The sequence below is a fragment of the Cucurbita pepo genome, chromosome LG07 (genome assembly GCF_002806865.2).
Source record: "Cucurbita pepo subsp. pepo cultivar mu-cu-16 chromosome LG07, ASM280686v2, whole genome shotgun sequence".
Taxonomy (NCBI): Eukaryota; Viridiplantae; Streptophyta; class Magnoliopsida; order Cucurbitales; family Cucurbitaceae; genus Cucurbita; species Cucurbita pepo.
This window is the reverse complement of record NC_036644.1, coordinates 7,011,754-7,025,455: the sequence shown is the minus strand read 5'-3', so window position 1 is coordinate 7,025,455 and position 13,702 is coordinate 7,011,754. Positions and strand designations below refer to the sequence as shown.

Genomic DNA, 13,702 nt, shown 5'->3' with positions numbered 1-13,702 from the left:
TTTTTTTTTTTTTTTTTTTTTTNTTTTTTTTTTTTTTTTTTTTTTTTTTTTTTTGTAATCCTCATGATGCAATTTCAATTTCAAGCTCGATTTTTGGTTGCACACCCTCAATTTTGAGTTAAATAAATACCGTGGATTCGATCTTTTTCAACAAAATCATCATATATATATATATATATATATCATTTTTGCATTGGAAACCTAAAAGAAGATATGCATCTTTAAAACCAAATCTTATGACTCACACCACGGGATCAATAAAATTTATAGTGAGGGATCAAGCCCCTCGATCCTCACGATCTCAAAAATGCTTGTTGACCTCCTTAATATTTATCACGTTTTTTCTTTTTTTCGATTCTTTTATGAACGAGAATTTGATTTAAGGAATCTCTCCTATTATTAATAATATCTTTGAGTCATTTAAATGATCCAATTCAAAACTATTTAAAAATTAAATTTATATAATTTATTTTCAAAAGTTAAATTATTGCTTGATTTAAGTGCTTTTAAACTCTTAAAAAAAAAAAAGTAATTTTTTTATAAAAAAAAAAATATGATTTAACACAATAAAAAAAAAATCAGAAATTTTATTTTTGCCACATCAGCATATATTTTCACTATTGTTAAATGATTTGACACGTGTCTAATATTTTAAACATAAGTGATGTGTCATGTGTCTTGCTTCGTGAATCACGACGCTCTTTCTTTATACATTTATTTATTTATTTATTTATTCATTTTTAAAGCAATCTTTACCTATTTTTTTATTCATGGAATAATGAATATGGGCAGTGAAAACATTTATTATAATAAATAAATAAATAAAATAAAATAAGAGATGACAGAAATTTATCGACTGTTGCTTATTTTATTTTTCTATTTCGATCGAGCTCTCATTTATTGATCTGTTTAGATTCGTCTTTGGCTTATCGATCCTTTGACATGTTGATCTGTTTAGATCCGTCTTTGGCTTATCGATCATTTGACATGTTGATCTGTTTAGATCGACATGTTGTTAGTTTGTTGATTTTTTTTTATAGATCGACAGCTGGCTTGATGATCTGCTTGGATGATCATTCCTTAGACTGTTGATTTTCTTGAACGATTATCGTAATCTTGAAGTCTTGTGATCTTTAGAGCATTTTTTATTTTTTTATTTTTAATTGTTTGAAGATTCTTCGTTGAATGTGTTTGGGTTAAATTAATTTCCGTGCTACTTTAATTTAGAATCGGTGTAAATTTGTAATAAGAACTCTATTTATTTTATAGTTAGTTTAAATTATTGATCGATCAATTTGCTCATTTTAAAACATTTTATTTAAGTCATATCATTTTTTAGTTCTACAAAATGTTTATAACTTATTCTTTGGAATAAGATGTTTAAGGATAACATGAACAACCGGGGAGCTCGACATAGCGGGCTACGAACTTTAAAACAAAAGATGAACAATAACTATGAGATCCCACATCGGTTGGAGAGGAGAACGAAACATTTTATTCTTTTATAAATGTGTGAAACCTCTTCTTACCAGACACGTTTGGGAAACTCAAAAGGGAAAGCCCAAAGAGGACAATATCTGCTAGCGGGGGCTTGGACTGTTACAAATGGTATCAGAGCTAGTTATCGGTGGTGTGCTAGTAAGGACACTGGCCCTCAAGGAGATGGGGGTGTTGTGCCAGTGAAGACACTGGCCCTCAAGGAGATAGGGTGTTGTGCCAGCGAGGACACCGGACCCCTAAGGAAATGGGGGTGGTGCGCCAGTGAAGACACTAGCCCCCAAGGAGATGAGGTGGTGTGCCAGCGAGGACATTGGCCCCAAGGAGATGGATTGTGAAATCTCACGTCGGTTTTAGAGGGGAACAAAACATTGCTTATAAGGGTGGGGAAACCACTCTCTAGCAGATGTGTTTTAAAATCGTGAGGCTCATGGCGATACGTTGTTTGGATCGCACAGCAACACACACTTGATCTAGATGAATACAAAGAATAAGGGAGAGAAAATGAAAGGAGAATATTAGCTAAAAGATTTCTATGACGTAAGGTAGGTACGTAAGAGAATAACGATAATACATACATCTTCAAAGCTCATATATATATATATATATAATTCAGCTTACTATGTATAATTTTACCCGATATAATCATTTACTATTATAACTATCTACCATATATCGATTTTTATGACAATTTACCTTTACTATATATAACTTTACTATGTATAACAGTCGACTAAGTTATAAATAATTAGCAGGCTCTATAGCCTAACATCCTAACGGTCAAAAGCAGACAATAACTGCTAAAGGTGGGTTTGAGCTGTTACAGTAACTCCAGCGGACTAAGTTATAAATAAGTAACAGGCTCCATAGCCTACCGACTAAGTTATAAATAAGCTGCAGGCTCCATAGCCTAACATCGTAATGGTCAAAAGCAGACAATAACGGTTAGAAGTGAGTTTGAGTTGTTACAGTTAGAAGTGAGTTTGAGTTGTTACAGTAACTCTCGTGGACTAAGTTATAAGTAAGCAACAGGCTCTATAGCCTATCGACTAAGTTATAAATAAGCAGCAAGTTTCATAGCCTAACATCGTAATGGTCAAAAGCCGACAATAACTGCTAGAAGTGGGTTTGAGCTGGTACAGTAACTCCAGTAGACTAAGTTATAAATAAGTATCAGACTCCATATCCTATCGACTAAGTTATAAATAAGACTTCATAGCCTAACATCATAACAGTTAAAAGCTGACAATAAACTGCTAGAAGTGGGTTTGAGCTGTTATAACTCTAATAGACTAAGTTATAAATAAGTAGCAGGCTCATAGCGACTAAGTTAGCAATTCTTATCCTCAAATTGTGTTAATTTGAGGGGATTTGTGGTAGAATTTTCTTAAAATAGGTCAAATTTATGGTATCAGCCAGATCTATCCGACTAGGTTCAATCGTAGTCGGGGGTGCCTATTTCAATTCATTGTTGCCTCATGACTTCAAATCGAGTGGCATGGGTGGACACATCTCAACTAGAACGATTCTTCGCCAAATATAGAATTAAGGATAAGAATCGCTGAAAGCAACTCTTCAATACAAAGCGCCATTTCTATAAATTACATCGACTGTGTGCGAGAGCAATGGTTAGTGGCTGCGGCCATTTTTGGAGCTTACATCAATTTTAATGGCTTCTCTCTGGAACCCACCTGTTGCGTCCTTCTCCCCAATCAGACCCACCTTGAATCCTTCAAAAATGGCGTCCAATTTCAACCATACCCTTCTTCGTAGAGGCAACGATACTGGCATTGGCGATGGCAAAGGCGTCTCGTCTTCTCTTTCGATGGCGGCTGGTTGGAGCTCTGATGGTGGCGATAAGAGCACTAGGAAGCTTCCTGTTCTGCTGTTTGATATCATGGGTACCATTGTTCGTGATCCTTTCTATGAAGATGTTCCCGCCTTTTTCAGGTGATTTGACCTTTTGTTTTGATTTTGAGTGGGAATTGTTCTGTATAGTTTATGGGAAGATCTGGTATCTGGATGAATGAAAACAGGGGAGAAGAAGTAATGTTAACTGAGTTGGAAGATTTATGGTTTGTTAATTCCATGGCCATAGTGCATTGAACATGTTTGCTTAAATGACTGATGAAATTCTCCTTTTGTGTTCATATTGTACACTGGCTTCTACAAATCATAGAACTTATAATGGGTTGCCAATTCGAGCGTAGCTCAATGGATATAGGGGCTGGCCAATTCGAGAGTAGCTCAATGGATATAGGGGCTAGCCAATGCGAGCGTAGCTCAATGGATAAGGGGCTAGTCAATTCGAGCGTAGCTCAATGGATAAGGGGCTAGCCAATTCGAGCTTAGCTCAATGGATATAGGGGCTAGTCAATTCGAGCGTAGCTCAATGGATAAGGGGCTAGTCAATTCGAGCTTAGCTCAATGGATATAGGGGCTAGTCAATTCGAGCGTAGCTCAATGGATAAGGGGCTAGCCAATTCGAGCTTAGCTCAATGGATATAGGGGCTAGTCAATTCGAGCGTAGCTCAATGGATAAGGGGCTAGTCAATTCGAGCTTAGCTCAATGGATATAGGGGCTAGTCAATTCGAGCGTAGCTCAATGGATAAGGGGCTAGCCAATTCGAGCTTAGCTCAATGGATATAGGGGCTAGTCAATTCGAGCGTAGCTCAATGGATAAGGGGCTAGTCAATTCGAGCGTAGCTCAATAGATATAGGGGCTAGCCAATTCGAGCGTAGCTCAATGGATATAGAGGCTAGCCAATTCGAGCGTAGCTCAAGGGATAAGGGGCTAGCCAATTCAAGCATAGCTCAATGGATAAGGGGCTAGTCAATTCGAGCGTAGCTCAATGATCAGCGGCCAGCCAATTCGATCATAGCTCAATGATGAGCGGCTAGCCAATTCGATCATAGCTCAATGATAAGCGGCTAGCCAATTCGATCATAGCTCAATGATAAGCGGCTAGCCAATTCGAGCGTAGCTATAAGCGGCTAGCCAATTCGAGCGTAGCTCAATGGATAAGCGGCTAGCTAGCCAATTCAAGCATAGCTCAATGGATATAGGGGCTAGCCAATTCGAGCATAGGTCAATGGATATAAGATTTTGGATATTATAATGAAAGTTTCATATCATGCTTCTTAAGCCACGAGCTTGTTCTTTTGCATTTCTTGGGTTTATATTTGCATGCTAGTCATTCAAGTAGTCTCGATCAAACTATCTTGTGGAGCAATTTAAATCACGAGTTTAGAAACAAGTTTTTTTACTCTTGATCTTGATCATCAAGGTAATTCGTTCCTAAACATTCCCTTGGGTTGATTCCTTATCGTTTTTGGGGCTCTTGGATAATAAAGTAAGTCGTAGTTTCCACTAGTATGCAGGCTCTTTGTTTTTGCGAAATTTAGTACTTATTATGATGCCTTAACTAATTGGATCTGAATTCACTGCTCAGAATGCCCATGGAGGAGCTACTTGAACTCAAACACCCAACCGTGTGGCTAGAATTTGAGAAGGGTTTGATTGATGAGGTATGTCTACCTTCTTATTAGCCTATGTTCCCATTCCCAAGATTTTGCTAAGGTTACCATTTAGGAGTGATATAAGGAACCTTTAAGGTGGTTTATATAGCAATAATGAGAATACAAAGAGAAGTTGGAAATAAAAAAACAAGGTAAGAGATATTATGTGAGATCCACATTGTTCGGGGAGGAGAATGAAGTACCCTTTTATAAGAGTGTGGAAACCTCTCCCTAGCAGAGGCGTTTTAGAAACTTTGAGGGGAAGCCCGAAAGGGAAAGCCCAAAGAGGATAATATCTATTAGTGATGGGTTTGGGCCATTACAAATGGTATCAGAACTAGACACCGGGCGATGTGTCAGTGATGAGGCTAAGCATCGAAGGGGGTGGACACGAGAAGGTGTGCCAGCAAGGACGCTGGGTCTCGAAAGGGGATGGATTGGGGGGTCCCATATCGATTGGAGAAGAGAACGAGTGCCAGCGAGGACGCTGGGCCCTGAAGACGGGTGGATTGTGAGATCCCACATCGGTTGGAGAGGAGAACGAAACACTCTTTATAAGGGTATGGAAACCTCTCCCTAGCATATGCGTTTTAAAAACCTTGAGGGGAAGTCTGAAAGGGAAAGCCCAAAGAGGACAATATCGGCTAATGGTGGGCTTGGATCGTTACACAGGGACTCATTTCAGCTAGGTTCCTAAGACCTACATCCTGGAGGGAGAGACTACCATTGTGAATTTGCCATGTTTTCATAAGCTCTCACCCTCTGAGGAGAGGCATTCTAATTCCTTGTGATGTCCCACGTTGGTTGGGGAGGAGAACAAACCACCATTTAGAAGGGTGTGGAAACCTTCCCCTAGCAGACGCGTTTTAAAGCTTTGAGGGAAGCCCGAAAGGGAAAGCCCAAAGAGGACAATATCTGCTAGCGGTAGATCTGGGTCGTTACATTCCTGATGGGCTTGAATGCCACCATTGCTTTCTCTTCCCTTTATTTCTTCTTCGAGTTTTTCCTGTATTTGCTTCTGTCCCTTCTAAAACAAATTTGACCTCTAGTGATCATTGAAGTTCTTTATAGTTCACTCAACTCAACTGATTGATTAAAAAAATGAAGGGGATAGGATATAGTTGAACACTTTATTTGCTAGTTCTTAATGTCTGACTTATACTTCTAAAAATTGTTGTTTTCTTCAAGGCAGAGCTGGAAAAAAAATTCTTTAAAGATGGGCGAGCTGTTGATTTTGAAGGTTTGATGGGTTCTCTTCCTGTTTTTCTTTTTTAATTCCTTTTTGTTTCCAATTTTATGTCATTCTCAAACAATAGAAATTACTTTAGAAATTGTGAAATCTCACCTCGGTTGGAGAGGGGAACGAAGCTTATAAGGGTGTGGAAACCTCTCCCTAATAGACGCGTTTTAAAAACCTTGAGGGGAAGCCCGAAAGGGAAAACCCAAAAAGGACAATATCTACTAGCGGTGGGCTTGGGCCGTTACAAATGGTATTAGAGCCAGACATCGGGCGGTGTGCTAGCGAAGACGTTGAACCCCCAACGGGGGTGGATTGTGAAATCCCATATTGGTTGGAGAGGGAACGAAGCATTTCTTATTTCTTATAAGGGTGTGGAAACCTCTCCCTGACAGATGTGTTTTAAAAACCATGCGGGTAAGTCCAAAAGGAAAAGCCCAAAGAGGACAATATTTGCTAGTGGTGGGCTTGGGCCGTTACAAATGGTATTAGAGCCAGACATCGGGCGGTGTGCTAGCGAAGACGTTGAACCCCCAACGGGGGTGGATTGTGAAATCCCATATTGGTTGGAGAGGGAACGAAGCATTTCTTATTTCTTATAAGGGTGTNCATGCGAGGAAGTCCGAAAGGGAAAGCCCAAAGAGGACAATATCTGTTAGCGGTGGGCTTGGGCCGTTACAAATAGTATCAAAGCTAGACACCGGGCAGTGTGCCAGCGAGAACGCTGGCCCCCAAGGGGGTGGATTGTGAAATTCCACATCGGTTGGAGAGGGAACGAAGCATTCCTTGTAAGGGTGTGGAAACCTCTCCCTAACAGACGCGTTTTAAAAACCTTGAGGGAAAGCCCGAAAGGAAAAGCCCAAAGAGATCAATATGTGCTAGCGGTGGGCTTGGGCCGTTATAGAAAGAGATTGACTTTTTTGATGTAAATGAAAACATGTGTGTATATTCATGCATGATATCACTATACTCTTGCATATAAACGATCATGTTGATTAGAATGATTGGTAATGCGACTTAAACTGATTTACCACAACTTTTAGATTATTTGAACACGAGATTGTCCAATTCAATACTCCGTTTCTGAGGCTTTATCAAATCTTTTTTAACGTTGAACTTGTAACAGTCTAAGCCTACTGCTAGCAGATATTGTCTTTTTTGGGCTTTCCCTTTCGTGTTTTTCCTTTTCAAAACGCGTCTGCTAGAGAGAGGTTTCCACACCCTTTATTAAGGGTGTTTCGTTTTCCTCTCCAACTGACGTGGGATCTCACGATCCATCCCGCTTTGAGACCCAACGTCCTCGTTGGCACACGTTCCTTTCTCCCATTGACGTGGGACCCCCACCAAATCCACCCCCTCCGAGGCCCAGCGTCCTTGCTGGCACACCGCCTCATGTCCACCTCTTTGGGTTATTACATTCTCTTCTTTATCATTAGCCGGTGTACCGTGTGTTCTTACTGTTTTAGCTTCAATTAACATCATTTTATCTATCTTTCCAGGCCTCAAAAGCTGTATGATAAGTGGTTACTCCTACCTAGAAGGCATTGAAGAATTGCTAAATGCACTAAAAGAGAAAAACTATGAAATGCATGCCTTCACAAACTATCCTATTTGGTTCGTGAGAAAATAATCTTAGCATGCCATTTCTTGCGATTAAATGTGTCATTATTAACTTTTGTGATTTCATTTGGCAGGTACGAAATGATCGAGGCGAAGCTGAAAATCTCGAGATATCTATCGTGGACGTTCTGCTCTTGTAAAAACGGTAACGCTCAAGTTCTTAAAGGCTTTCCTCTTCTTTAAGTTCTCCTCCCTTGCCTTGCCTTGCTTCTGTTCATTGTCTCACAACTATGATATAAGCTATGGGGGATTGCTTCATTACCATTCCACTATATTTATCATCACCGTTAAACCATCCTTTTCTCTTTTCTTTCTTTTGTTTATTGCAAAGAAACACGAGTTTTCGTATTTAAGAAGTTACAAATGCTAACTGTAACGGTCCAAGCCCACCGCTAACAGATATTGTCTTCACCTGTTTGTTAAACTGCCTCACCTAGACCTGCACTTGGTTTCTTCATCTTCAACCCAATGGATGGAGGCTGTTGTGGTTGAACCGTGCCACCCTGACGACCTTTGCTACCTTCTTACAACTCTCAATCCCTCAACAGACTATAAAAGCACAAACCAACATACCCACTTTATGAGAATCCCACATTGATTGGGGAGGAGAATGAAACACCCTTTATTTGAGGGGAAGCCTGAAAGGGAAAGCCCAAAGAGGACAATATCTGCTAGCGGTAGACTTGGACCGTTACAAATGGTATCAGAGCCAGACACTGGACGATGTGCCAGCGAGGAGGCTGTTCCCAGAAAGGGGGTAGACACGAAGCGGTGTGCCAGTAAGAACGCTGGACCCCAAAGGGGAGTGAATTTGGTGGGGGTCTCACATTGATTGGAGAAAGGAACTAGTGCCAGCAAGGACCCTGGGCCTCGAAAGGGGGTGGATAGTGAGAATCCCACATTGGTTGGAGAGGAGAACGAAACACTCTTTGTAAGGGTGTGGAAACCTTTCCCTAATAGATGCGTTTTAAAGCCTTGAGGGGAAGCTTGCTTGAAAGGGAAAGCCCAAATAGGACAATATCTGCTAACGGTGAACTTGGGCCGTTACAAATGGTATCAGAGCCAGACACCGGACGATGTGCCAACGAGGAGGCTGTTCCCCAAAGGGGGGTAGACATGAGGCGGTGTGCCATTAAGGACGCTGGACCCTGAAGGGGGTGGATTTGGTGGGGGTCTCACATTGATTGGAGAAAGGAACTAGTGCCAGCGAGGACGCTGGCCCTGAAGGGGGGTGGATAGTGAGAACCCCACATTGGTTGGACACCTTTCCCTAGCAAACGCGTTTTAAAGCCTTGAGGGGAAGCCCGAAAGGGAAAACCCAAAGAAGACAATATCTGCTAGCGGTGGACTTGGGGCGTTACACACTTACTAACTGGTTCTTGCACAATTCCCTTTTTACTCTTTCTAACATAAGCGTTCACGACTGGGGTATCACAAACATTTGATTGCTTCTAAACAACTAAGTAAAAATAAACTGAAAAATGTTTAGCGTCTCTTTCTTCTGTGTTCTTTTCTTCCATCATGTCGTTTTTCAGATATCAGGAAAGTAGCGAAGTTGGATATGCCATTGCCTTATAAATTATATTGAATCCTGTTTTTCATATGTAACGACCCAGATCCACCGCTAGCAGATATTGTCTTCTTTGGGCTTTCCCTTTCGAGCTTCCCCTCAAGGCTTTAAAACGCCCAGATCCACCGCTAGCAGATATTGTCTTCTTTGGGCTTTCCCTTTCGGGCTTCCCCTCAAGGCTTTAAAACGCGTCTGCTAGGGGAAGGTTTCCACACCCCTATAAAGGGTGATTTGTTCTCCTCCCCAATCAATGTGGGACATCACAATCCACCTCCTTCGGGGCCCAGCGTCCTCGCTGGCACTCGTTCTTTTATCCAATCGATGTGGGACCGCCCCCAAATCCATCCCCTTTGGGGTCCAGCGTCCTTGCTGGCACACCGCCTCGTGTCTACCCCCCTTCGGGGAACAGCGAGAAAGCCGGCACATCGTCCGGTGACTGGCTCTGATACCATTTGTAACGACCCAGATCCACCGCTAGCAGATATTGTCCTCTTTGGGCTTTCCCTTTCGGGCTTCCCCTCAAGGCTTTAAAACGCGTCTGCTAGGGGAAGATTTCCACACCCCTATAAAGGATGATTTGTTCTCCTCCCCAACCAATGCGGGACATCACATTAGATATACCATTGCCTTATAAATTATATTGAATCCTGTTTTTCATATGTTATAGGAAAGAGGAAGCCGGATCCTGATTTCTACTTGGAAGCCCTGAGACATCTTGAAGTTGAGCCAGCTAGCTGTATTTTCATTGATGACAGGTTTGACTTATTTAATGTTAAGAAATTGAAATGGAATTATGATTGGAAGCCTCTGTACATTTTACCAATTTGTTCTTATTATATTGATATCAAGTAATATATCAGACATCTTTCCCATATGCATACGGTCACTTTTCTGTTCTGTCGTTGAATGTTGACGTGGTAGGTGTGAGATCTCATGTTGGTTGGAGTGGAAAACGAAACATTTTCTATAAGGGTGTGGAAACCTCTCCCTAGTAGGCGTGTTTTAAAGCCTTGAGGGAAAGCCCGAAAGGGAAAGTTCAAAAAAGACAATATCGGCTAGAGGTGGGCTTGGGCTGTTACAAATGGTGTGAAAGCCAGACATCGGGCGGTGTGTCAGTGAGGATGTTGGGCCACCAAGGAGGGGTGGATTGTAAGATCCCACATTGGTTGGAGAGGAGAACAAAACATTTCTTATAAAGGTGTGGAAAGCCCAAAGAAACAATATTTGCTAGTAGTAGGCTTGAGCTGTTACAAATGGTTTATCCAGAGCCAGACACCAGGCGGTGTGTCAACAAGGACGTTGGGTTCCCGAGGATAGGTGGATTGTGAGATCCCACATTGGTTGGAAAGGAGAACAAAACATTTCTTATAAGAGTGTGGAAACCTCTCCCTAGTAGACGCGTTTTAAAACCTTGAGGGAAAGTTCAAAGAGGACAATATCTGCTAGCGGTGGGTTTGGGCTGTTACGAATGGTATTAGAGCCAGACATCGGGCAGTGTGTCAGCGAGGATGTTGGGCCACCAAGGAGGGGTGGATTGTAAGATCCCACATTGGTGAGAGAGGAGAACAAAACATTTCTTATAAAGGTGTGGAAACCTCTCTTTAGTAGACGCATTTTAAACCTTGAGGGAAAGCTCAAAGAAGACAATATTTGCTAGTAGTAGGCTTGGGTTGTTACAATTGGTTATCCAGAGCCAGACATTAGGCGGTGTGTCAACAAGGACGTTGGGCTCCCGAGGAGAGGTGGATTTTGAGATCCCACATTGGTTGGAGAGGAGAACGAAACATTCCTTATAAGAGTGTGGAAACCTCTCCCTAGTAGACACGTTTGAAAACCTTGAGGGAAAACTCGGAAGGGAAAGCCCAAAGAGGACAATATCTGCTAGCAGTGGGCTTGGGCTGTTACAAATGGTATTAGAGTCAGACATCGGGTGGTGTGTCAACGAGGATATTGGGCAACCAAGGAGAGGTGGATTGTAAGATCCCACATTGGTTGGAGAGGAGAACAAAACATTTCTTATAAAGGTGTGGAAACCTCTCCTTAGTAGACGCGTTTTAAACCTTGAGGGAAAGCTCAAAGAAGACAATATTTGCTAGTAGTAGGCTTGGGTTGTTACAATTGGTTATCCAGAGCCAGACATTAGGCGGTGTGTCAACAAGGACGTTGGGCTCCCGAGGAGAGGTGGATTTTGAGATCCCACATTGGTTGGAGAGGAGAACGAAACATTCCTTATAAGAGTGTGGAAACCTCTCCCTAGTAGACACGTTTGAAAACCTTGAGGGAAAACTCGGAAGGGAAAGCCCAAAGAGGACAATATCTGCTAGCAGTGGGCTTGGGCTGTTACAAATGGTATTAGAGTCAGACATCGGGTGGTGTGTCAACGAGGATATTGGGCAACCAAGGAGAGGTGGATTGTAAGATCCCACATTGGTTGGAGAGGAGAACAAAACATTTCTTATAAAGGTGTGGAAACCTCTCCTTAGTAGACGCGTTTTAAACCTTGAGGGAAACCCCAAAGAAGACAATATTTGCTAGCGGTAGGCTTGGGCTGTTACAAATGGTTTATCCAGAGCCAGACACCAGGCGGTGTGTCAACAAGGACGTAGGGTTCCCGAGGATAGGTGGACTGTGAGATCCCACATTAGTTGGTGAGGAGAACGAAACATTTCTTATAAGAGTGTGGAAGCATCTCCCTAGTAGACGCGTTTGAAAACCTTAAGGGTAAACTCGGAAAGGAAAAGCCCAAAGAGGACAATATCGGCGAGCAGTAGGCTTGGACTGTTACAGTAGGATACTATCAGGAAAGAAATGAAACTAGGTTTTGGTCCTTGGGTAGCTTAGCTGAAATTTGGACTTCTAGTTCAACTGGTTCCTTGGGTTAAACTATGGGTAGCGGTAGCTTTTGGGTCGAGTGGTGATCTAGCATGATATTAGAGCTGAAGATCCTATGTTCGAACTCCTGTAATCTCATTTATCTTAATTTCCATTTGTTTCACCTTTTATAAATTTTCTAGTCCACGAGTGAGGGAGAAAATTTATCCTAACCCGTCAACTTAAATTTTTGGGTTGAACGGTGATCTATCACCTTTCGTTTGTTATCGAATGGAGATTTAAAAATGATACAAACTGCTTTTCGTTCTATTGCGCACAAATAGAAGTGAGAATCATCGACGGAAGTAGTGTTTGTAAGTTTAATGTTCTAAACCAAATGGTTATCGAACGAGACCACTTTCTAATTACAAGTTTACTTGCAGAAAGAAAAACGTAGAAGCAGCGAAAGAAGTCGGCATTGTAGGCTTACATTTCAGAAGTGCAGACTTACTACTACAGGATCTCTGTCGTCTGGGACTCGATATTTCACCCGATATTCATCGCCTGAACTCGGCAGCGTCGACATGAACGTACCGAACACGTTGCTGAGGTTTGTTCTGTTTCTTTTTCTTGATTTGGAAATGAAAAATGAACTCATCTTTACTATGATTCAATTGATTTTCATAATGGCATGCTGTGTTGAGATTGTTCTAGCTGTGGATTCTTTTGTGGGATTCTGTTTACTGTTCATAAAGTTCAAAACATTCATCTGTAATCAATACAATTATGAGCAAAATCAGCTGGGATTGTATCAAACTTCCCAACCATGCTGCTTTTGCTCATCGTGTCATGAGTAGTGCAAACGTTGTTCCTACATCACAATTGCGCTACTCACTGTTAGCAGATATTGTCTACTTTGGCCCGTTACGTATCGTTGTTAGTCTCACGGTTTGCATATTGCCGTCAGCCTCAAGATTTTAAATCGTGTCTGCCAAGGAAAGGTTTCCACACCCTTATAAGGAATGTTTCATTCCCTTCTTCAACCAATATAGGATCTCACAATCCACCCTTCTTGGGGCCCAACGTCACGGTTTTGCAATGTGTCGGCTAAGAAGAGGTTTTCACACTCTTATAAGGAATGTTTTGTTTCAATTCTCAATCGATATGGGATCTTACAATTCACCCCCTTAGGGGCCTAGCATCCTCGCTAGCGCACTGCCTGATATTTAGCTCTAATACAATTTGTCGTCAACCTCACGGTTTTAAAACACGTTTGCTAAGGAGAGGTTTCCACACCCTTATAAGAATGTTTCGTTCCCCTCTCTAACTGACGTGGGATCTCACAATCCACCCTATTTGGGGCCCAGCATCACGGTTTTAAAACGTGTTGGTTAAGAAGAGGTTTTCACACTCTTATAAGGAATGTTTTGTTCCCATTCTCAACCAA

At 41.7% G+C, this 13,702-nt stretch overlaps 1 protein-coding gene across 1 annotated transcript; it reads left to right on the top strand.

Moving 5' to 3' along the window:
* Positions 1–2,981: 2,981 nt before the first annotated feature.
* On the top strand, positions 2,982–13,129 carry LOC111798375 (flavin mononucleotide hydrolase 1, chloroplatic). The gene is made up of 7 exons (XM_023681471.1): positions 2,982–3,447; positions 4,951–5,026; positions 6,206–6,257; positions 7,754–7,868; positions 7,949–8,019; positions 10,112–10,199; positions 12,699–13,129. The coding sequence occupies exons 1-7, from the start codon at positions 3,167–3,169 to the stop codon at positions 12,841–12,843; spliced, it is 828 nt and encodes a 275-aa protein (XP_023537239.1). The 5' UTR covers positions 2,982–3,166; the 3' UTR covers positions 12,844–13,129.
* Positions 13,130–13,702: the final 573 nt, after the last annotated feature.